The 21,871-nt window shown below is 45.0% G+C and overlaps 1 protein-coding gene across 4 annotated transcripts in view; it reads right to left on the minus strand.

Moving 5' to 3' along the window:
• TDRD9 (tudor domain containing 9) overlaps nt 1-19,553 on the minus strand; it is a 46,719-nt gene extending 27,166 nt beyond the window's left edge. For 2 of the 4 annotated variants that reach the window (XM_081829815.1, XM_081829816.1), the window contains exons 1-14: nt 18,973-19,552; nt 17,993-18,124; nt 16,461-16,626; nt 16,310-16,373; nt 16,172-16,235; nt 15,836-15,880; nt 15,054-15,107; nt 11,964-12,080; nt 10,847-10,954; nt 8,567-8,667; nt 5,173-5,346; nt 2,292-2,403; nt 1,108-1,320; nt 737-826 (exon numbers count right to left, since the gene is read on the minus strand). In XM_081829815.1, the coding sequence (XP_081685941.1) occupies nt 737-826; nt 1,108-1,320; nt 2,292-2,403; nt 5,173-5,346; nt 8,567-8,667; nt 10,847-10,954; nt 11,964-12,080; nt 15,054-15,107; nt 15,836-15,880; nt 16,172-16,235; nt 16,310-16,373; nt 16,461-16,626; nt 17,993-18,124; nt 18,973-19,098 (1,566 nt within the window). In that variant the 5' untranslated portion in view covers nt 19,099-19,552. Of the gene's footprint in view, nt 1-736; nt 827-1,107; nt 1,321-2,291; nt 2,404-5,172; nt 5,347-8,566; nt 8,668-10,846; nt 10,955-11,963; nt 12,081-15,053; nt 15,108-15,835; nt 15,881-16,171; nt 16,236-16,309; nt 16,374-16,460; nt 16,627-17,992; nt 18,125-18,972 lie in introns of all 4 variants that reach the window. The other 2 variants (XM_081829814.1, XM_081829817.1) reach the window with 2 other exon arrangements.
• Between the last annotated feature and the right edge of the window lie 2,318 nt (nt 19,554-21,871).

A 21,871-nucleotide genomic window follows, 5' to 3' on the forward strand; every position in this document is an offset into this window, starting at 1 on the left:
ATTCTTAATCGCAGGAAACAAACTGAGTGTTGTTGGAGTGGGGGGTGGGGTGGGAGGGATGGGGTGACTGGGTGATAGACACTGGGGAGGGTATGTGCTCTGGTAAGCGCTGTGAATTGTGCAAGACTGTTGAATCTCAGATCTGTACCTCTGAAACAAATAATGCAATATATGTTAAGAAAAAAAAAAAGAAGAAGAAAAAGCTAGCGGGAGGGGAAGAATGAAGCGGGGGAAATCGGAGGGGTAGACGAACCATGAGAGACGATGGACTCTGAAAAACAAACAGCGTTCTAGAGGGGAGGTTGGTGGGAGGATGGGTTAGCCTGGTGGTGGGTATTGAGGGCACATTCTGCATGGAGCACTGGGTGTTATGCACAAACAATGAATCATGGAACACTTCATCTAGAACTAATGATGTAATGCATGGGGATTAACATAAGAATAAAAAAAAATTGGGCAAATTAAAAAAAAAATTATTTCAGTTAAACAGCTACGTTTTTGCTAAGTGTGAAACCACTCTCCATATATTTTAACTCACTCCACAGACAATACTGACAAAAATGTCTGTGGCAATACATTTTTTGAAAAAAGCAGAAATCAAATTTGGCCTATATGACCAAGCAAGTCCCTTCCCACTCTGGGACCTGGCCCCTATCTGTGGGCTGAGGGTAGGCCGTGTGACCTCGAGAATCCTTTCCAGCTTACACATTCACACCCAGCAGCTTCTCTACCTTACCTGAAATGGGAGTTCAAGAAGGTGACAGGGAATCTCCATTAAAAGATCCAGATCTACATGAGATCTATTACCATAGTCTACAAAGAACACCTAGAGAACAGGGAAAGGACACACTTTAATATGGGGTCAGACACCACACGCCACCTGACCAGTGGCCACACAAGGATCTACTCTAGCTCCAGAATCTAGCAGTCTTACGACAGGAGCTAAAATCCACATAGCACTGAGAGAAATAACTTTTTATGAGGCTACTTTTCTAACTCAAATGATTTTATATTTAATTTCCACTTAAAATTAGAAAAGGTTTTCTGTAAACTGCTACAAGTTTGTCTCATTTACCTTTGAGTGATTAGTTACAGAAAAACACATACCTCAGCAGAGTTCCCAGAAACATAAAGGATTTGGGCTCTGAAGTATCTTTCTTTATCAAAATCAGCAAAGGGAGCCAGACAGACCAAGTCTGGATGTGGGTGGATGGGCAAGGGCACCAATTCCAATTGGTTTATTTCAGCGGTAAGCTTTTTCAGAATCCTGGCGTTTCTTTCATCAATTCTATATCCCCAGAAGTGTCCCACCTCAACGACCTAAAAAAGAAGGAAAAGGAGCAGAGATGGATTCTAGAAAGGATTTCTATGTCAAGGTTATCATATGCTCACACCACAGGGCTGACATTCATACTACACTTCACAAGCTGCATTCCCTGGAACTTAAGTAACTCTACAGGCTTTGAATAGGTGCTTACGAACAAGAGGGCTCCCTGGTCACCTGCAGTGAGGACACGTGTGTCCCAGACCCCCTCTCAGAGGTGTGAGACTTGCCAGCACACGAACACATGAAAGGCTCTGAGAGGGCACAGAAGGCCAGACTGTTTCACTCGAGATGGGCTCCAGGCGGTAGGCCCAGCCCACAGAGTGCAGGCAGGACCAAGGGCAGCGAGGGCGGGTGTGCTGTGAGCGCAGCCCCTGAAGGATCGGTGACAAGTGGGAGAAGAAGGAGCGGGTGTTCCTTGGAAAAGGGCCTCCCCGAGCACCTCCCGCCCACGCTGCCAGGCACGGACCCACGCCGGCTGCCGCTTCCCAGTCGGCCCGGAGCCCAAGCTTCTGTGTGAAGTCTCGTGGTAAGTGTAGTCACAGATTTACCAGGAAGCAGGTGTGCATTTCCACTGACATTTTATTTGAAGAAGTAACAACCACACCTTGAAGAGTAATGATGCTGACGCCAGCTTTACTGACATAAACTGAATTACACAGCCATACGTCACTATGCCAATTGAAACATTCACATGTCTCACGCTGCCAAAATTAATGTTTTAGCATCTTAAACAGTACCTAACATTCTAAAAATTACACTTTGATTCTAGAATGAGTATTTGTGTTTCATTCTGTGTTGTAGCCACATTTCAATTTAACAAGGACAGAAATTCAAACCCACCTGCATTTACTTGATCACTAAGGTGCACACGTGTGTGTACACGCATGCTATTTCATGTCTACAACATGACGGCTCTAGGTGAAGACGACAGAAAAGTTCTAATGATTCAAACACACCATCTCACCTCTGTGACATCAATTGTTAAGAGGAGATCTGTGATTGCCCGGGATCTGTCTAATGTGTTAAATGAGACTTGCACAGGATCTACTGTCTGCTTCTGGAAGTCCACGTTCACCCTACGTAACGTGATTTAAAAAAATAAAAAGTCAGGTATTACAAAGAAAACGTACTTCCGTATGTGAAGTTATGGCCCCACTATTCCAGTGCTTATACAAGAAAAGAACATTTTAATAAAACACCTAACCTGGAGATGACAAATTTGATTTCATCTCAAATTTGAGTTTCCGACAGCTTCCTGAGCTGCCCTGCAGGTCCGTGCAACCCAAGAGTTACACACTACCCTTCAACAATAGATTCTAAAGATCAAGACTCTTACAGAAGATCGACTTTTAAGGGAACACATTCTAAATCTAAGACCTGCAATATTTCCTAATTTCTGGTTTCAGAGGTGACTTTGACCTTTCCGAAAGTACCAGAATCCATGCCCTGTTCAATGCTGTTAGAAAAGACCTACATGATTTTCTGATAAACCAAGGAGTTATCATTCATCCCTCAGGACAATAAGAGAGTAAAAGCTAAAGTTCAAGAATATGAAATACAAATTTGATAAAAACAAAATATCCCTTTCCTAATGCTTTTATTCAAAGAAAAAGAAGAAAAATTATACAAGAGATCCTGACCCAACTCTCTCTTCAACTTTTCAGACCCATTTCTGAAGTAAGAGTGACTCAGGCAAAGTTACCAGAAGAAAAGATCCTCCCTGTGTTACAGACCTAACCCGCTGCACCCCCAGAGTCTCAGAATCTAAACCTCCCCCACGGGATGAGATTCAATGGGACATATCTCCCTTTCTCACCAATTCCCCCAAATTCCTGTCAAGTTCCTCATAAAATTAAAAAGGTCACAAATAAGAAAGGATGACTGAGAATTCCTACACATGGTACTCAAAAAGTGTGACCAAAAGGGAAAGGAATCCTTCATAAATCCTGAAGGGTGATTTAATTTGGCCCAAGAAAAGAAAATCCACATGCCCAACGACAGCTGCCAAGTGGTGAGTGCCACCACGCGGGGCCAGCCACATGGGCAGCCCAGCCTTCCTGTTCCTCCACGAGGAAGGGGCAGCTTGTGCTGGCCAGCCCCCAGGTGCTCCCAGCTGCATCTCTGTTTTGCCCTACCATCTGCTCTGATGAGAACAGAGAATACGCCACTGTGCTTAAACAAAGGAAATGAGGAACTAATATTAGGTCTAATCCCTTCTATTTAAACTGAGAATTACTTTCATGATTCCGCTCAATCTTCTCAACAACCTTGTACAATAGGTACCATATCTATTAAACAGACACAACTCAATAGGAAAAAAAATTGTTTAATGGCCAAAAGTCTTAAACAGAGATTTCTCCAAAGACGATACACAAAAGGCAAACAGGTACATGAAAAGATACTCAATATCACTAGTCATCAGGGAAATACAAATAAGAACCACAACAAGGTATCAGCTCACGCCTTTCAGAGTGCCCATCATCAAAAAGACAAATGCTGTGCGCTGGTGGGATTGTAAACTGGTACAGCCACCATGGAACACAGTATGGACAATTCTCAAGAAATTAAAAAGAGAACCACCATATGATGCAGCAATTCTACTTCTGGGTATGTATCTAAAGGTAACAAAAACACTACCTCAGCAAGACACCTGCATCCCCGCGTTCATAGCAGCATTATGTACAACAGACAAGACATGGAAACAATTTAAGTGTCCCTCACTGGACGAATGGATAAGGAAGTGTGCTATATATATGCAGTGGAATATTATTCAGCCATAAAAACAAGGAAATCCTACCATTTGCAACAACATGGATAGGTCTCAAAGGCAATATGCTAAGTGAAATAAGTCAGACAAACACTGTATGGTCTCGCTTACATGTAGAATCTATTTAGAGGGCGCCTGGGTGGCTCAGTCGGTTGAGCGACTGCCTTCAGCTCAGGTCATGATCCCAGGGTCCCGGGATCGAGTCCCGCATCGGGCTCCCTGCTCGGCGGGGAGTCTGCTTCTCCCTCTGACCCTCCCCCCTCTCATGTGCTCTCTCTCTCTCATTCTCTGTCAAATAATAAATAAAATCTTAAAAAAAAAAAAAAGAATCTATTTAGGGGCACCTGGGTGGCTCAGTCGTTAAGCGTCTGCCTTCGGCTCAGGTCATGATCCCGGGGTCCTGGGATCGAGCCCCGCATCGGGCTCCCTGCTCAGTGGGGAGTCTGCTTCTCCCTCTCCCACTCCCCCTGCTTGTGTTCCCTCTCTCACCGGGTCTCTCTGTCAAATAAATAAAATCTTCCAAAAAAAATTAAAAAAAAAAAAGAATCTATTAAAAAAAAACTCATAGAAAAAGAGATCAGACTTGAGGTACTAGAGACGGAGGGTAGGAGAAGGGGGAACACGAGGAAGACGGTTAAAAGATACAAACTTCCAGTTCTACGGTAAGTAAGTCCTAGGGATAGAGTGTGCAACACGGTCCCTACCACTAACACTACCGTAAGACACACAGGAAAGTCATTAGGAGAACAGATCCTAAGAGTCCTCGTCACAAGGATAAATTTTTGTGTTAACTGAATGTCCTGTGGTAGTCACTTCACAGTGTAAGGAAATCAAACTGTCATGCTGAACGCCTTCAACTTGCACAGCGATGGATGGCAATTATTTTGCCATAAAACTGAAAAAAAAAACAAACAGATGAGAAAAGCACCAAGGTTCAGAGAGGTCAAGTAATGTACCCAGGTACACACAGCCAGGAGATGAGGAAACCAGGGCTCTGGCTGCAAGGTTCATTTAAACGCAGCCTCTGAAACTGCAAAAGCAGGTGGACAGAGGCCTGCCTGGCCGCCTTCTGAAATACCTGGTGCTCCTGAGCTTTGAGACAGCCCCTCCTTCCACCTTCCCTTCAATCTCCTCTGCAGAGTGAACCTTCAGTTCAAGGGAGACTTTCAGCTGAGACATCTTAATTGCCATATACACTGCAGGAAGAGTTTTAAACCTCTCTGTTGGATTACGTGAAAACTCCACAAAGGCTCTGCTCCATAAATGGAAAGAAAAAATTAGTTTATCAGGCATCTGGAAAAAAAAAAACTAAGTGTGTATTAATTTCTCTCAAGATTAGACGGAAATGTTCAGCTCCATCTCCCCTTGAAATACCAGTAACTCTTCACTTTATAATTAACCAAGAAGTGTTTCCTTAAATGAAAATTATTTACTTAAAAGAAATAAAAATTACAATGATGTACCATTAAAGTAAAACCACATATCAACCTTATATATAATGCAGATAATGTACAATAAACACCAAACGCTAATGAGATTTTTCAGCTACGAAATCTTAATTCTCAAAATGAACACAGAATGACAGCTTTTTGAGTTTTGGAGGTTTTTCTACTTTATTGTAAAATAAAACACAGATAAGATAAAATCACACAAATGAGTAGGTCAGTGATCTCTGTGATCTCCCTCCACAAACACCATCGAGTTTACCACCCAGTCATGCTGACGAACATCCCACGCTACCTCCCCCTCCCCCACATCTCTGGGCACCCCTCCCATCCCTTTCTCTGGGGAATGAGAACCAAGCATGCACTAAGGGTGTCTGCTGGGCATTTCCTGGTATAAAGAAATAAAGCTCCAAGTTCACATTTGCTTGTACATGAATGCCCCTGGGCCAAAACATCATACTCATGCAAACAGATCTATGACCCCTGCAAGTACTGTCACAGAAATGTGTAACCTGAGCCCTGGAAAGGACACAGCCTTGAAGAGTGTCAAGCAGGTAAGAGAGTTAAGCCCCTAACTTGGCTGGCCTACTCAGTGTGCATCCCTGTGCTTAGCCTCTCTGCAAGCTGCATTTGCTGTCCTTGGACAGCTGGCTCTCCTCTGCCCTCTTCACCCGCCTCCTGGTGGACTCACTGCCGAGTACGCGCATCTTATCTTCCCCCTGGCCTGTGCCCAATTCGTTAACCCCTTGTCCTGTCACCCTTCTCTAGAGGGCTCCAGAGTCCCTCCCTCAGAGGCAGTTTCTTTCACACTTGAGACCACACTTCCACGATGCTCATCTTGCAGCAGGATTCTGAAGTCCCGCCTGTGGGACCCCCGCCCACCCTTCCCCCCACCAGGAGTCAGCTCCTCACAGCCCCTCTCTGGTCAATGCTGTCTCGAAGACCTGCCCTCCTGGGCCTGCCTCTCTTCTTTGTCCTGCACATGTGATCAACAGCCAAACCCAAGAGAGCTTCTGTCTCACCTGCACCTGCTGCCTCCTTTGTTTCAAATGTTATCTCTGGTTTAGGTCACTACAAAAGGCCCCTCTCTCGTCATTCCCTGACCAAGTCCTACACAACAGTGCAGCTCAGAACACTCAGGGGTCTCCACATGCCCATCTATCATGCCCATCCTGACCAGGCAGCCACAAAGGACCATCCAGAGCACAGCACCTGGCCTCCCACCACACAAACCTGACACAAAGCCAGCAGCTGGCACACACCCCACACTCTCCAAAGTCCCAAATGGGCTCACACTGGGCTCCTACTGGATCAGCACCCCATCCTGCCCCACCAGCCACCCCCACTGTCCACCTCACACACCTCCTCAGTAAGTCCCAAGTGAACTGCTCCTGAGGCCCAGAATGAGTGTCTTCTGACCACCTGGGCCTCTCCCACAACATTTCACGACAGGCAAATGTCTACAGAACCCCACAACTGGGTTGAAAGCTTCATACGGGAGGAAAAGATGCATCCATGCACTTACTACCTGTGCCCAGATGCCCTTCACACCTGACATGGATTCCTCGCTAAAGCGGGCCCTGCACAATCCCAGAAGGAATCCAGCCTTCACTCTGTCAAATAGTGATTCATGTCATTCTTTGCCTTTAAACACCTGATGCACAAGAACTGTTCCTGGTATAACCAGAAGAACACAGTAACTTCGCCAAGTAACTGACATGACATTGCTACGGTGACTAAAATGCCAGAAATACAAGGAACCACGCAAAATAGGATTAAAATACCTTTAACAAAGGCTCAGACAGGAAGAAAATGAAACAAACACAGAATTCAGCCCAGTGACGAAGATCAGTGAGAGCCCAGACTGCAGGCCACTCAACCCATCAAAGAACGCCCACCCGTAACTGGAACCTCAGCCAAGGCAAATGGACTTCCAATATTCAAGAAAGAGAACTTCACTGTGTGATTCCAGTTTTAAAGAAGTGATTCTGTAAATGCGATCAAAAATTTCACTGTAATTTGTATTAGGTACTTGAAAAACCTTGAGATATTTTAAGCTTAATTAGTTAAAACTGTAACGGTTGTTAAAAGAACTTAGACTTTGCTAGTGTTACGAATTTACCATGTGAGCACAAGCACAAGCCAGGGGGAAGATGCACGTGCTTACATGCTTACAAAGAAAATCAATATATTAATCATAGGAACAGAACTTAAAATGTTTGAGGGAATTAATCCAAGCGGAAAAGGGACTGAATGTGCTCAACTTGAGTTACTGGACATCAGTCAAAGAAAGAGTGGAAGTGTTTCTTGTTCACTAGATTTTACCAAGTTTTATAAATGAAATACGATTTATAGAACACCAGAAAAAAATATCTAATTTTAAAACTAAAATTCAATTTAAAACTGTAAATAGGGATGATGAGCAAGATGGCAGAGCAGTCAGAGACCTAAGTTTCACCTGGTCCCAGGAATTCAGCTAGATGGTTAAAACTGTAAATAGTCTTTAAGCACGACAGTCCCTCTTAGAAATAAAAACTCAAAGTGATACTTCAAAACATACCATCTTGTTTCCTTTATCTGCAACTAAAATAAGGTGCAATATAACTGAGTTTTTGCATTATCTGTCTTCCAAAAATATTTAGAACATGTATGTTGTAAATAACTACAAGCAGATAAACCCTACTCTGGGGCCTCTTTGTGGCCCTACTAGGGACACCCCATGAAAACCTAGGGACAGGCGCAGGCTCCAAGCACCCACCACAGCACCCACAGCACCACGGAGCCTTCTAGTTATCAGACCACCGAGCCCCCCACTTAGCACCTTTAGGAGCTCACTTGGTTGACAAGGAAGATAAATCACTAATGATAACAAGATAAACCAAAGCTCCGTTCCAAGGTGATGCTGAGCAGCCCGAATAGAGGCCCATTTCCACATGCACTCAGTTTTAAGAATTAGTTCCCCGCAAACACTGAACACGTGATGGCTCTTTCATAATTGCAGTTGTTACACAAAAATACATGACTTACTTTGCACCATCAAATGCAATGGATTTGACTTGACCACACTGTCGAAAGAGAGACTGTAGCTGTTTATAGTAGAGAAATCCATAGGGGGGAATGTGCTTCAACTGTAACACACAATACAGTATTCATCAGAGCAGGTGTCAGAGCTAACAAAACATTGTAACGTTCAGAAGCTAAAGCTGCTGCACGTTATTTATTTCACAAAAACAAAATTCACTGTCTTTAACCATAATATGTAGACTCTACGGTTAGGGATTTAATGACTGATGACTTTTACATTACAAGTAAATTTTAATGATAAATATACGTTAAATAAAAGGTAATTCTTTCTCTGTTAAAATAATCCAAAATCTAACAAAAAATAAGAGTTGTGTTTTATTTTACCTTCAAGTAATCAAGCTGACTAAATGCATCTCTTTAAAAGACCCTTTTCTACATAAGGAATAATGGGAACTATGGGGGGGAGGAGCACAGCACAGGTTAGGGACGGGGGCACTCCCACCACCACAGCCCAAAGTAAAGCACCCTGAGCTGCTGCAGACCTCTCCTAGCCCCGAGAGCTCACTTTCCCTCTTCTGTCCCGGTAATTCCTGTTCCAGGCTCTGGCTCTGGCAGGAAACCTGAGGCCCCGGCTCCTTGCCACCAGGTCCTGCTTGTCTCAGGACCCACCCTGGCCCCACGAGAGAGGCGGTGGGTGGGCGCGAATGCCTGGGCTCTGAGCTGTCTTGTCAAGTCTCCTGAGGCAAAGTATGGAGTCACCCTAGGACTCAACCACCCCATGAAGTAAGGCTGATGGTAAATCCCCACCTCGAGGGGTCAATGTGAGGCTCAGAGAAGCATGAATACAAAGTATGTCATAAAGGGCTTCTCAGGTGAGTGCGGGGTCAATACTAGCTATCATTGGGTTTTTACAACATACACAGAAAACAAATTTTTGGCCCCCAGAGTGCATGGTGAACAGGCTGCCTCGTGGATGGAGGAGGCAAGCACAGCTCCGTGTCTGAAGAGACTCCTATGGGATCCTTCTCCAAGTACCCAGGGAAGGGGAGAATACCACGAAGGGATTCGAGGAAGCCAACCAAAAGAACCTAGTCCACCCTGAAGATCCACGGGAGCAGAGCCCCCAGCAGCGATAAAAGGCTAATGACCACCTTTTAAATTAAAACCCCTTCCCTAGATATGAAGTGCATCTCAGCGGCCTATCTCCAGCCTGAGCACCAGCAACTTTTAGGCTCTTCAAAGATCTCCACAAGTAATCTGCGACCCTCCCTGCCCCGTGCATGATCTCTTCAGCAACTGTGAGGACATTCACAACAATAGGGAAAGCTGGCAAGATCGAGCGCTTACTGTATGCCAGCAAGTGTGGCCAAGTGCTTTACACCTCCCCATTATCAGAGAAACTGATGATGGAACCAAGAAGTCCAATAGAAGTCCAATTCCTGCATGCTTTATTCCGGTTGTGCTTCCTGAGGTTACCATGTGCTCAGGTTTAAACAAATGATCTACAAATGTTGAGCAATGGTCCAAGCCTGTGGCTGATTATCAGATTCACTGAAAACATGTGTTATTTAAATACTAATTTTCAGGCCATTCCTTCTAGTTCAGATTCTGTAGCATGGGGCCCTCAAACATGATTTTTAAAATAAACATTCTCGGGCGCCTGGGTGGCTCAGTTGGTTAAGCGACTGCCTTCGGCTCAGGTCATGATCCTGGAGTCCCAGGATCGAGTCCCGCATCGGGCTCCCTGCTCGGCAGGGAGTCTGCTTCTCCCTCTGACCCTCCCCCCTCTCATGCTCTCTCTATCTCATTCTCTCTCAAATGAATAAATAAAAAATCTTTAAAAAAAATAAAATAAAATAAACATTCTCTGGGTGATTCTACTGGAATACATTCAGGTCTGGGGATCACATTCAGGTCTGGGGATCACAGTTTAAATCCCAGTATGAAGCTGCCAACCAGTAACATTTTACACTTTGTGTGAAATGAAATTGTTAACTAACAGTTAACAATTTCATTTCTTAAACTTATGGAGAAGTGTCTTAAATCCTTCAAAACAGCATATGATCAATCAGCATTAGTCATAAACATGTAATTTCTCAAGACTTTCTTTCAAGGCCAGGTCTGCAAAAAAGGAAGCCAAACTGAGGAGCAAGTAGATGTGAAAAGGTCAAACAAGCCATAATATTCACTTTAGGGGGGAAAAATCCACCAGGTCCTTATAAATTGGGAACAATTGGAGGGCTATAACGTTCTGCAGTAGCCACACTGAAATGGAGCTCCTACCACGATGGTTGTCTTTGGGTCTTTGCCAGCCAGCTCCCTCACCGCCATCTCCTCATCAGGCTGTCCGAAAGTGAAGTAATTTGGGTAAAAAGCACCTGCCAATACCACCTGGAAGAGAACTGGATTTTCATGAACCAGCAACATTATTTACCGGTCTCTCTCAACAATACACTATTCTCTTCCCAGAAATAACGAACATCTGTAAGGTAAAGGAGGATTTTATATAAAAATACTAGACCCTCTACCAATCAAGTAGAAAGTCACAATTCTGATGATTTCACCATTACTAACAGAAGCACTCTGGACACGTTCTCCTTCAAAAGAGTTGGAACCCGTCTCAGAGGGAAGTTTAGGAAAGAGTGGTAGTTGAGTGAAGGTGCGAATGCCTGTACACACTGTCTCACCCATCGTCTGACATACTCACCTCTATGGGGCCAGGCACCTCTCCAGGCCCCAAGAAGCACAGCCAATATGTACTTCTAAATAGCACTCTGCAAAAAGTCCCTTCGTCAATCAAAATACTCCACTGGAAACATACACTCATGGAAGACTCTCCCCGGCCTCAAGGCAATCTGACATCCAGAAAAACACTGTTTTCCAGCATCACTTCATTCACAGACATCCACCTACAACCCAATTCTACATGCTGATGTGTACAGATGTATTCCTTCTCTGAACCCCAAAGTAGAAGCATTAGCCCCTTTGTAGGATACGCTTCCCTCTACACAATCCCTGTAAGATCCCATCCAACAAGCTAGCCTGATCATGTCCCCTAAAGTTAATACTTTCAGTGTAAGGGAACAGCTATATATGTTGAATAATATTAAGAACATTTTTAGTTTCTTAAAAGCAAAAACCCAAGGACCTCTCCTAAAGCAGTAACGATGGCTGGTATGCTACGGAAACATTCCCCTGGAGACCAGCAATGGGGCTGGATGACCAACTCGATGACATGGAAAACCTGCACTATGCTATCCCCAAAAGCGGTGTGAACATCATGGGCCTAAAATCTCCTGAGGCATGATTTGTATCAGAAAGAAGGCGGGGGTACTTTCTCAACCATGACACTTAGCAAGGAGAAGGGACAAGAACAGACGTCCAGGGAACCCCAGCACACCTGCAGGATGAACCGCTGCTTATATATATACTCCTGGTCCCTGACTGGCCTCCGAGAACCAACATACATGTTGAACTGGGAGATCCTGTTCTTCAATTCTTCATATAATTCAGCCACCTGAGAAAAACACATGGAAATATGATGTCTCAAAGTACTTACGCTACTCAGAATAATGAAAACACTGAAAAGTAAGTGTACAATGCAGAAAACACTCATATATCTATGGGATTAAACACTGCATTTATTTTTTTTTTTTTTTAAGATTTTACTTATTTATCTGACAGAGAGAGAGACACACACAGCGAGAGAGGGAACACAAGCAGGGGGAGTGGCAGAGGGAGAGGGAGAAGCAGGCTTCCCGTGGAGCAGGGAGCCCGATGCAGGACTCCATCCCAGGACCCTGGGATCATGACCTGAGCCAAAGGCAGACCCTAACGACTGAGCCCCCCAGGCGCCCCTAAACACTACATTTATTAAGAATCACCTTATTAAAGACGAATGAATAAGAAGATAAATAAGAAATGGAAAGTATGTTCAATACAACACTAACAGAACATACCAGGACACAGAACCATACGTCCTTCACGATCCTTGTAAGTGCACAAGCGTGCGCGCGCGCACACACACACACACAACTGCTACAAACATGCACCTACAATGCCTCTGGGCATCGCAAAGCAAGTAACCAGAACCATATCCTCTGCTTTAAGTCCTTTACACACCTCAAAACCTCCGCATGGATGTGTACTGCTTCTGTGATTAAAAACAAGATGAGAACAGGGGCACTTGGATGGCAGTCGGTTAAGTGTCCGACTCTTGATTTTGGCTCAGGTCATGGTCTCAGGGTCGTGAGATGGAGCCCCGCATCAGGCTCCACGCTCAGCTCAGAGTCTGCTTAAGATTCTTCCTCTCCCTCTGCCCCTCCCCACTCGCTCTCTCTCACACAAATAAAATCTCAAAAAAAAAAAAAAAAAGCTGAGAACAGGGTTGCTGGAGGGACGTGGGTGAGGGATGGGCACTTGTTGGGATGAGCACCAGGTGCTGTATTAAGTGATGAATCACTGAATTCTACTCCTGAAACCAGTATTACCCTATATGTTAGCTAACTAGAATTTAAATAAAATTAAAAAAAAAAAAAAACCCAAGCTCAAGTGACCAATGGTTCAAAAGCTGCTCTGAACAAATCACCCCGTTGCAATAAAAACCATTTCACACAAAACATCAAAGTACACACACATGAGGATACACAACCCCAAATACCTATAAATTGTTCATAAATTAATTTACCACAAAATTATCTCAATAAACTAAAAAGGTAAAAAAAAAAAAAATACAAACCACAGGTGTGAACATTAACTGGAAAACAACTAAAAAGAACTGGAAAGACAGAAAAACTTAAAAGCCATGACCTGTGAGGAGGTGGGAAAAGCCTGGAACATGGAAGAGCCAAGCCCACCACCCACATCAGCCTATGTACTTCCATGTTCCTGAAACCTTTCTTAAGGCTGCTGTCACATAGGACTTCTCTAGTTAAAGATCAGTTTAAAAGTATGCAAGTCAATTTTTCTGACCAAAATGCAATAAAATCTGAAATGAACCACAAAGCAAGATATCTAAAAAATTTCTAGGGCACCTGGGTGGCTCAGTAGGTTAAGCATCTACCTTCGGCTCGGTCATGATCCCGGGGTCCTGGGATCGAGTCCCACATCGGGCTCCTTGCTCTGCGGGGAGCCTGCTTCTCCCTCTCCTCCCCACTTGTGCTCTCTCTATCTCTCTCTCTCTCAAATAAATAAAATCTTAAAAAAAAATTTTTTTTTAATATTTCTAAGTGAAAATTAAAATATTCTACTTAAAATCTCTTCAGTCAAAAAGGAAACCAACACTAAAAAACTTAGAGATGGGACTAACGATGATCCCTACTTTATCAAAAATCAATGGGATGTGGCCAAATTGTGCACAAGAAAATACACAGCTTTAAATGCTTTTAACTAGAAAAACTGGAAATATTAATGGATTAAATATTCATCTCAGGAAAACTAAAAAACTAAACCAAGAAACAAAGAACTAAATTAACAGAAAAAAGCAAAAATCAATTAAATCCTCTGCCTTTCCCCTTCCCCAAAAAAAACCTACAGGAAGACCGACAAAGCAAACCAAGAGTAAGTCCTCTGAAAGTCAAAGAGGCTAAGCATGCACAAACTGCATAGTGAAGGGTTAAGCCAGCAGGCCTGGGCTGTCCACACCTGCACATTCCAAAGCCAGGTTTGGTTCCTGGGACACGGCCTCTCAGCCCTTGGAACATCCTGCCGCAGAAGAGTGTCCTGTCTGCCTGAGGCCTTGGAGCCGACCAGCAGCTGGTGGCAGCAATAGGATTTAGGGTGGAGGCACTGTGCCCTGCAGTACCAGCATGAGCTCTGCAGGGGCGAACAACTAAGTTAAGTAGGGTCAGCTCTGCGGGCACCCCAGGCCTACATAACCAACCTCGAGGAAAACCCTGGATACCAAGGCCCAAGTGAGCCTCTTCAGTTGGCAATACCTCACGCCTGCTGTCATCCATGGTGGCTGGCAGAGCTGGCTGTGCCCGCAAGCCCGCAGGAAAGCCAACGGAAGAAGCCTTGCACCTGGGTCGTCTGGACCTCTCCCCATGTACCTTTCACCTTTGCTAATTTTAACCTGCATCCCTTAGCTCTAATAAACTATAACCATGAGTAGAATAGCTTTTCTGAGATCTGTGAGTCTTTCTAGCCAATCACTGAGCCAGAGGGTGGTTTCGGGACCTCCTGAACACACAAACCTAATCAAGAATCCGAGAGGGCACAAGTACACAATATTCAGAATGAGAAAATGATGTTATCATTTTTGGAATTATAAGAATACGACAACAGTATGAGTTAAATACATATATTTAATCATACATACAGGTTGTATGTGTGTACTCTATACTTAAACATAAATATTCATCAATTACATACCACAGAAAGTGCATCCTGAACACGCACCACGAACACAGACCCCACTGGAGGCGGAGGGCTCACCACCACACTGCGCACCACGGGCACCTCACAAACACCCACAGAACTCACGACTCACCTCTCTGATTCTCTTGATTTGAATGTAATTTAACCGCCCCCAGTCAAGTTCATCCTTTAAGTAAAGGCACAATGTTAATGAACAAATTAGAGTGAATTTGGCTACCATAATACATCTATGTCATCCAAAATTGTAAGTCAAAAAGAACACGTATACCAACCAGAGAAAAACCATGGCTGACTCTTTAAAAGGAAGTTTTAACCTTAACGTAAGTAGCTCTTCTAAGGATACCTCTAGAGTTGGCAAATTTAAGCGCACAAACCCATCAACAGTCTTTTGAACCTAATCAGTTTAGAAGGGGAACAAAACCGGACCAAAAAGAAAAAAAAAAAAAAAAGGAGGTCTACATGTTGAATTCTTTTAAGCCTATTCTCTAAAACTGAGCTGACAAACAGCAAAAGGAAAGGCTCCGGAGTTGCTGGTTGTGCCCGGTGCCCCAAGGCACACACGTCAAGGACCAGCACTGGCAGCTGGGGCGGCTCCTGACCCTGCGCAGGATCATGCGCACGTGGAGGTGGAAGGCCAGCCACACAGCAGGGCTCGGCCGCAGGCCCCCAGAGCTGAGAGCTGCCCCTGCGAGGGACCACTGCCAGCAAAGACAGGCTCTTTGCCCCACGACTGTCTGCTCACTGTTACAGCCTGCCGCCCTCTGAGGACAGGTCACAGTGACCTCAGTGCAGGCATGGCGCTCTCCTGTGTCACCTGCGGTGATCAGGCCAAGAGAGAAGCCTCGGGGAGTCTCCCCGGGTCCCTCACCACCGGCCACAAACAGAAGAACCAACCTTTGGATGCCGCAGCTCTCCTCTCTCTCTGCAAGTCTGCCACATCTAAAAGTAAAGGACCCAGTCTCAAAAACACTTTATTAGCTAATTAAAAAACTTTAAAGTCTCATTTCAACACATTTTGACCACAGAAAACACAAATTTAATTTTTTCCAATCAATTTCATAAAATTGGACTCCCTCCCCCATTTACTTCTTCCAACATGGTCTGTTTCATGTTGGACATCAACAAGCCATGATCATGTTGCTTCCGGCAGAGACAGGGTTATGGTAGGAAAATGTAACAATCCACAGTAGTTGCTTCACCCCCCCCCCCCCCCGCACAGAGAAAACTTACTTTAAAAGCCTCAACAAGTGCAATACAGTCACTCCTACTATTGCCAGAGAAATTCACTTTGTTCCTAGAAACGGATAACAAAGTGTCATGCGATACCATTAAAACAAAGTGACTTTTAAAACTATGAATGTTACGTACCTGTATCCATCAAGATGCTGCCTAAAAGGCATTGCAAAAAAGTTCTTCAAAGAAAGACCTGCCGCTAACAACAGAAAAACAAAGACGAGGTGAGATCATTAGAGTGGATTTCCACACCCCTTCTGGCAGATTTCCATGTGCTCATACTTACCTATAATAAGACATTCGTCTAGACATCCAAATACGTGTCCGAGGACTATGAGTTTACCGAGCTGTTGATTAACAGGAAGCTGGGCTAAAACTCTTCCTAAGAAGGTCAGTTCACCATCATGAGGGTTCTCATCTTCTCTCTGCCCACTCACTGCAAGTGCCCCAACCTTTACAAAATAAATTAACCCTGTTAGCAAGCACTGACTTCTTCTTGCACTTTTTTCCCTTAAGGCAGAGGGTCTAAACAGGAAATGAAGACCAAATTCTGGTGATAAAGATTATTCTAAAAGACATCTAAATTGACTGACGAAAAACTGATGCTACCAAAAAAGATTCTTTTAATTTGCTTTTAGGAACTTAGAATACATTTTATTATTTTTTAAAAAGGTGACACCACAAGGTAACACTCAAGATCCGCCCACAAAGGTCTATTTCACTCGCAATTTAACAAATATGGCATGCACCATATGAAACCAAAGGCCTAATAACTACCACATCGCAGTGGTCGCTCACAATGCAAAGTATTAAACTGTCTATGGGGACAAACTTCCTTAACTTGACAAAGGGTATTTCATAGAAACCAATACAGGAATCAGAATAAAGTCAAATGCCAGAGCACCCCCAACTTTGAGGGCCAGAAGCAGAACATCTACAGCCCCACGAAGTGGCATGCAGGCCAAGGCCGGGGCTGCAAGCAGCAAGAGCACAGCGCGAGCAGGGTGAGGAATCCAAGGATCCAAGGAGGCAAAGCAGTTTCCCGCAAGGGAAGGAGACAGCTAGAGGATGGGTGGAGACAGACCTGCACAGAGACAGCGAAGTGCGGAGACAGCCAAGGAGCTGATGGGCACCACAGGCAGATGCCTCAGGGAGAGCTGTCCCCAAATCCCTGTGCATCAGCCGACAACAGTGCCCTTTGGACACTTGTCCCGCACAGCCTTCGAAGAAGAAATGTGCCAACACCATTTGGCGTTAATTACTTTAACATGTGCAGAAAGGTATATTTAAGAATAATCGTTCAGGGGCGCCTGGGTGGCTCAGATGGTTAAGCGTCTGCCTTCAGCTCAGGTCATGATCCCAGGGTCCTGGGATCGAGTCCCACATCGGGCTCCCGGCTCAGCGGGGAGCCTGCTTCTCCCTCTGACCCTCTCCCCTCTCATGCTGTTTCTCTCTCGCTCGCTCTCTAAAAAATAAATAAAATCTTAAAAAAAAACCGTTCAATATCGTCATACACATCTCTTCTCCCAGCACCCCCCGGGGGAGCCAGCACACAGCAGACGGAGGGAGGGGGAGACGTGCAAAGCTAAGAGCCTCAGCAGCACAACTAGCCTCAGCAGCACAACTAACAAAACTGGAGTAAACAACAGGTGTGGAATCTACAATCAACAATGAGGCATTGCACATGCCTTCTCAAGCAAATGCTGATTATTCATGACAATCAAAATTCTTTAAAGATATCCACAATACGAAAATTCTAAAATTTACCCAACAAAATCTTAGCTTTTCCCAACACCGACGTACATCAGACAGACGTACCTCCTTTAGTAGAAGGATGGTTCGTTCAATGTCACTCAGACTAGGCGGAGAAAGGGCGGTTGCCAGCAAAGCTCTCGGTTCACCCATGTCCAGCAATTTCACTTTCAATATTGTGCTTCCTAACGGACAACGCTGAAAAGAGCAGAAATTTAGGAATAATAAAATAACGAAATAATTAACCTACCCACATGACTAGTACTTCAGACACAGAGCAGAAGAGAGGAGGAGAGAAACAGAAAAACAGAAGATGGAGAGAGAGACAGAGGGCAAGAAGAGGAGAAAGAGCAGGAGAGAGACAAGAAGAGGAGACAGAGACGGGGGAGGTAGGGGAGGGGGGAGAGACATGGAGAGGAGGGGGAGAGACACAGATGGGGGAGGGAGGAGAGGGAAGAGAGAGATGGGGAAAGAAGCGGGGATAGAGAAGGAAGAGTAAGATGAAGCAGATAAGGAAGAAGAGAGGAGAGGAGAGACAGAGAAGAGGAAGCAAGCAGCCAACCCCACGTTCATGAGCTGTAAAGGGGCTATGGAGCCCAAAGACATGAGGAACCACTCCTCCCATGACAGACTGAACATGCATGTGAAGTCCTAGCAGAGTGCGTGGTCCTTAGTAAATGGCAAGCTAGCACTGTGATTAAAGACTAGTTTGGTCAGATGATTTTTCTGGAATCAAAATTATAGAACACCAAAGATTATATTACTTAGATGATTCAGTAAAACTCTGTCTGTAAAAAATAAACTTTGAAAATGATCAAAGAGTGGGCACCTGAGTGGCTCAGTTGGTTAAGCGTCTGCCTTCGGCTCAGGTCATGATCCTGGAGTCCCGGGATCGAGTCCCGCATCGGGCTCCCTGCTCAGCGGGGAGTCTGCTTCTCCCTCTGACCCTCCCCTTCTCATGCTCTCTCTGTGTCTCATTCTTTCTCTCTCAAATAAATAAATAAAGTCTTTAAAAAAAAAAAAAGAAAATGACCAAAGAGTATTACCAGCATCTCCGGAACGACGTGGTCAGAGATGGAGCTGTCCCAGAAATCCCTGTGGATGAGTCTGTAACAATACCCTTTAGATACTCGCCCCGCACGCCCTGCAAAGGGGAAGCATCCAAACATCATTTGACACTAATCACTTTAACGTTAGCATAAGTATTTAAGAATAATCACTAAATATTAAGGAAAACCTTTATCTCCTACCAGACCAGGTCAGTAAACATTTTAGAGTAAATTACTGTCAGAAGTCCCCTTATACAGGCGGATTAAGCACTGACTTGTACTCAGTGATCCACAGAATAAAATCCAATGTGTATTTCTAAAGAAACCAATGCTGGCCCCGATATGCAATGGAAATCAAAACATTTTAAAGACATTTCCTGCAAATGCAAAGCTCATACTAATAAAAAACACAAAAGCATAAAGTTGGCTGGAGCAGGTGCAGCTCCCCCAGTGAGGTGGCTGTGGTATGCGTAGGCTTTTCCCGCGGCCATCTGTCCTCATACCTGCGCAAAGGCGCCGTCAGGACAGCTGCTTCACACGAAATGAGGGATCACACGCACACAGCTCAGAGCCAGGCCTGGCCCTCACGAGCCACCATATAAATGACTCTTCTCTTGCCATTGTATTGCTTGTAGAGTAAAAACTCCTTTACCCAAAACATGATAAAATCTCCGAAGGAGAGAGAATGGGGCAAGGGGGAAGGGTGTCCTTAGTAAGTACCCAGCTTTACAAAATGGGGCAGCCTGGGGAGGTGCTTTCCTTCCCCACATGTGGAGTAAGGAAAGATGGAGGGGCCATGTGGATTCCCTCCCCCCAGCCCCACTGTCTTCCCCCGGTAGACCCCCTCCCCACTAGGAGGTCGAGTGGGGAGTCCAGACTTCAGCACTGACATCACCCCCACCCCACACCTCCCTGCACATGACCGGACTGTCTAAGTAGAAAACTCCAAGGTAATGACCAAAAACAAAAGCAAAAACAACTCCCAGAACCAATTAGTGAATTTGGCGAAGTCACAGAAGATTGACACACGAAAGTCAATGACATTTCTATATACCACTAATGAACATGTAAAAACCGAAATTAAAAATGCATTGCTGGGCACCTGGGTGGCTCAGTCGGTTCAGCATCTATCACTGGAGCCCCGTATCCATCGGGCTCCCTGCTCAGCGGGCAGTCTGCTTCTCCCTCTCCCTTTGCCTCTCTCCCTGCTTGTGCTCTCTCTCTAATAAATAAAATCTTTAAAAAAAAAAAAAAGGCAATGCCATTTACAATCACTCTAAGTAAAATTAAATACTTAGGATCTTTATGCTGGAAACAACACAATGCTGATTAAAGAAATCAAAGAAGACCTAAATAAATGGACACACACACACTGTGTGTTCAGGGACAGGAAGACTCAACATAAGAAATACACCCATTCTCCACAAACTGACCGACAGGTTTAACACAATTCCTATCAAAATGACAAGATTATTTTTCTGATGACCTAGACAAGCTCCTTCTAAAATCTGTATGGGAGGACAAAGTAGAAGAAGTCCAACAGTTTTCAAAGTAAAGAATAAAGCGGGGATAACCCATCTGTTTTAGGTGCAGTCTCACTATAACCAGTGCGCCGCTGGTGAAGGGAGAGCCACACATGCCAGTGTCCAACAGGGTGACCCCAGGCCCCCAGACAGAGCCCCACACACATGTGCCCCAGGGACACATCACCAGGTGCAGAAGCCACTTGGTGGGGAAAATTATATGGTGCTGAAACAACCGGACACCACAAAGAAATGAACCTCATCCCAAACCTCATAAAAGTAATTACAAAAAGTAATTCAAATGGGTCACGGCCATAAATACAGAACATACAGCTAGAAGACTCTGAGAAGAAAACCCAGGAAAAACACCCTTTGCGAGCCAGGGCGAGGTGAAGTGTTCCTACATGTGACCCCAAACGATCCATGAAAGGAAAATCAGGGGCGCCTGGGTGGCTCAGTCGTTAAGCGTCTGCCTTCGGCTCAGGTCAAGATCCCAGGGTCCTGGGATCGAGCCCCGCATCGGGCTCCCTGCTCCGCGGGAAGCCTCCTTCTCCCCCTCCCTCTGCCCTTGCTTGTGTTCCCTCTCTTGCCGTGTCTCTCTCTGTCAAATAAATAAATAAAATCTTTAAAAAAAAAAAAGAAAGAAAGAAAGGAAAGGAAAATCAGATACACTGGACCTCAGCCAAATTTAAAACTTTTCTCTTTGAAAGACCCTGTGAAGAGTTTGAAGAGACAAAGGACAGAAGGGAATGGGAGAAACGTGTGTGAACCACGCACGTAACAGCTCACAAAGCACGGGTACGGCAGGTGCACAGAGAACTCACAGCCAACCCGCACACAGTCCCACCACAAAATGGGCAAAGACACAGACAGACGTTGTGCTGCAGAGAGACGGATGGCGAAGCAGCACAGGACGAGCCGCTCACCTCAGCCGTCCCAATCTCAAGGAGGCGTTACTACACACCTTTAGAATGGCCACAGATGGGGCGCCTCGGTGGCTCAGTCGTCAAGCGTCTGCCTTCAGCTCAGGTCATGATCCCAGGGTCCTGGGATCGAGCCCCGCGTCGGGCTCCCTGCTCAGCCGGGAGCCTGCTTCTCCCTCTCCCACTCCCCCTGCTTGTGTTCCCTCTCTGTCTCTGTCAAATAAATAAAAATCTTAAAAAAAAAAATGTTGGGGCGCCTGGGTGGCTCAGTTGGTTAAGCGACTGCCTTCGGCTCAGGTCATGATCCTGGAGTCCCTGGATCGAGTCCCGCATCGGGCTCCCTGCTCAGCAGGGAGTCTGCTTCTCCCTCTGACCCTCCTCCCTCTCATGCTCTCTGTCTCTCATTCTCTCTCTCTCAAATAAATAAATAAAATCTTAAAAAAAAAAAAA

The sequence above is a fragment of the Leptonychotes weddellii genome, chromosome 9 (assembly GCF_054177405.1).
Source record: "Leptonychotes weddellii isolate Sample4059 chromosome 9, ASM5417740v2, whole genome shotgun sequence".
Classification (NCBI taxonomy): domain Eukaryota; kingdom Metazoa; phylum Chordata; class Mammalia; order Carnivora; family Phocidae; genus Leptonychotes; species Leptonychotes weddellii.